We start from the raw sequence: 1,464 nt of genomic DNA, 5'->3' as shown, positions 1-1,464 counted from the left end.
CCATCGATGCATGCCCGCGCAAGCGCTCGTCCCCAGGCCCCGACGGAGTGACGAACCAGGCCATCAGGAACCTGGACGAGTCGTGCCACGACAGCCTCCTCGACTACATGAACAAGGTTTGGAGCAGTGCTGAGATCCCAAGGGCCTGGAGAGAGGCCACTACCATGCCCCTGCTCAAGTCTGGAAGGCCGGCCGATGATTTGAGCTCCTACCGGCCCATCTCACTAACCTCCTGCTTGGGCAAGCTACTGGAGCGAATGGTACTGCGACGTCTAAACTACCACCTGGAGGCAGTAGACGCCCTTCCAGACTGCTTCTCCGGCTTTAGGAGACACAGGAGCACTGCGGACTTCATTGCAGACCTCACCACCACCATGGAGGAAGCTAAAGAAAGGGGCTGGTCGACGGCCACAGTGTTCCTAGACGTGAGGAAATCCTTCGATGCGCTCCCCCATGACACCATCTTCACGGCTCTCCAGAACCTCGGAATCACCGGGCGCCCCCTGTCATACCTGTACATACGTGCATTTCTGACAGGAAGAACAGTGCGTGTACGTGTCGGCAGTACCTACAGCACGCCACGCGGGATAACAGCCAGTGTGCCTCAGGGAAGCGTGCTGAGCCCGCTGCTTTTCTCCCTCGCGATCACGTCTCTCCCTTCGGCTGCCGGAGTTGGAGCTCGACCACAGTTCCTCGTGAACATGGCGGTATACGCAGACGACGTGGCACTTTGGGCCACCAGCCCACCAAATCGCAGACAGGAAATGGTGAAATAGTTGCAACGGGCACTGACCAACACGGTGCACAGACTACACGAACTGGGCCTCGGCATCTGGGCTGAGAAGACCACGGCTCTGTTCCACGCTCCAATACTGCGAAGATTTCGTCCAGTACTACACATCGAGGGAGCACCGATAAAAGCAGAAAAGACAGCAACTCATCTGGGTTTGATGCTCGACGCGCGCGTGTCCTGGAGGCCCGCTGTAGATGCAGTGCTCCAGAAGATGCGCACAAGAACAAACACCCTGCGGGCACTTGGAGGCACAACGTGGGGCACCTCGGAGGCCATGATGCTGGCAATGTACAAGGGCCTGATCGTGTCCTGCCCGACCTACGCGCTGCCATTGGTGACGCTAAACAGCACACGACAAGAAAACCTAGAGAGGGCGCAGAGGGTGGCACTGAGAATTTGCCTTTGCAAGCCTCTAAGCGCCTCATCACACAAGACACTCGTCGAGGCCGGCGTAGCCACGATTTGTGCCACACTACAGAAGCGGGCTCTTGGACACCTTATCCGAATGGAGAATGGGCGGTCGACCGGAAGCCTAATCATGAAGACTGCGCAGAGAACAGAGTCAGGACTTGGACGCGCGCTCTGTCAACTTGGAGACATCGCGGGAACCGCTGCGGCCCTGGCCGACCTCCCACCACTGCAAGAACGTCCACAACCCATGGACGTCGATC

At 58.3% G+C, this 1,464-nt stretch overlaps 1 protein-coding gene across 1 annotated transcript; it reads right to left on the bottom strand.

Annotated features, from left to right (window-relative positions):
* Positions 1-645: 645 nt before the first annotated feature.
* On the bottom strand, positions 646-1,218 carry LOC121837388. Its single transcript, XM_042293005.1, has one exon. The coding sequence runs from the start codon at positions 1,216-1,218 to the stop codon at positions 646-648; it is 573 nt and encodes a 190-aa protein (XP_042148939.1).
* Positions 1,219-1,464: the final 246 nt, after the last annotated feature.

Source organism: Ixodes scapularis, unplaced genomic scaffold (assembly GCF_016920785.2).
Source record: "Ixodes scapularis isolate PalLabHiFi unplaced genomic scaffold, ASM1692078v2 PGA_scaffold3__209_contigs__length_174095766, whole genome shotgun sequence".
Taxonomy (NCBI): domain Eukaryota; kingdom Metazoa; phylum Arthropoda; class Arachnida; order Ixodida; family Ixodidae; genus Ixodes; species Ixodes scapularis.
The sequence above is the reverse complement of the archived record's forward strand: the minus strand, read 5'-3'. Positions and strand labels throughout refer to the sequence as shown.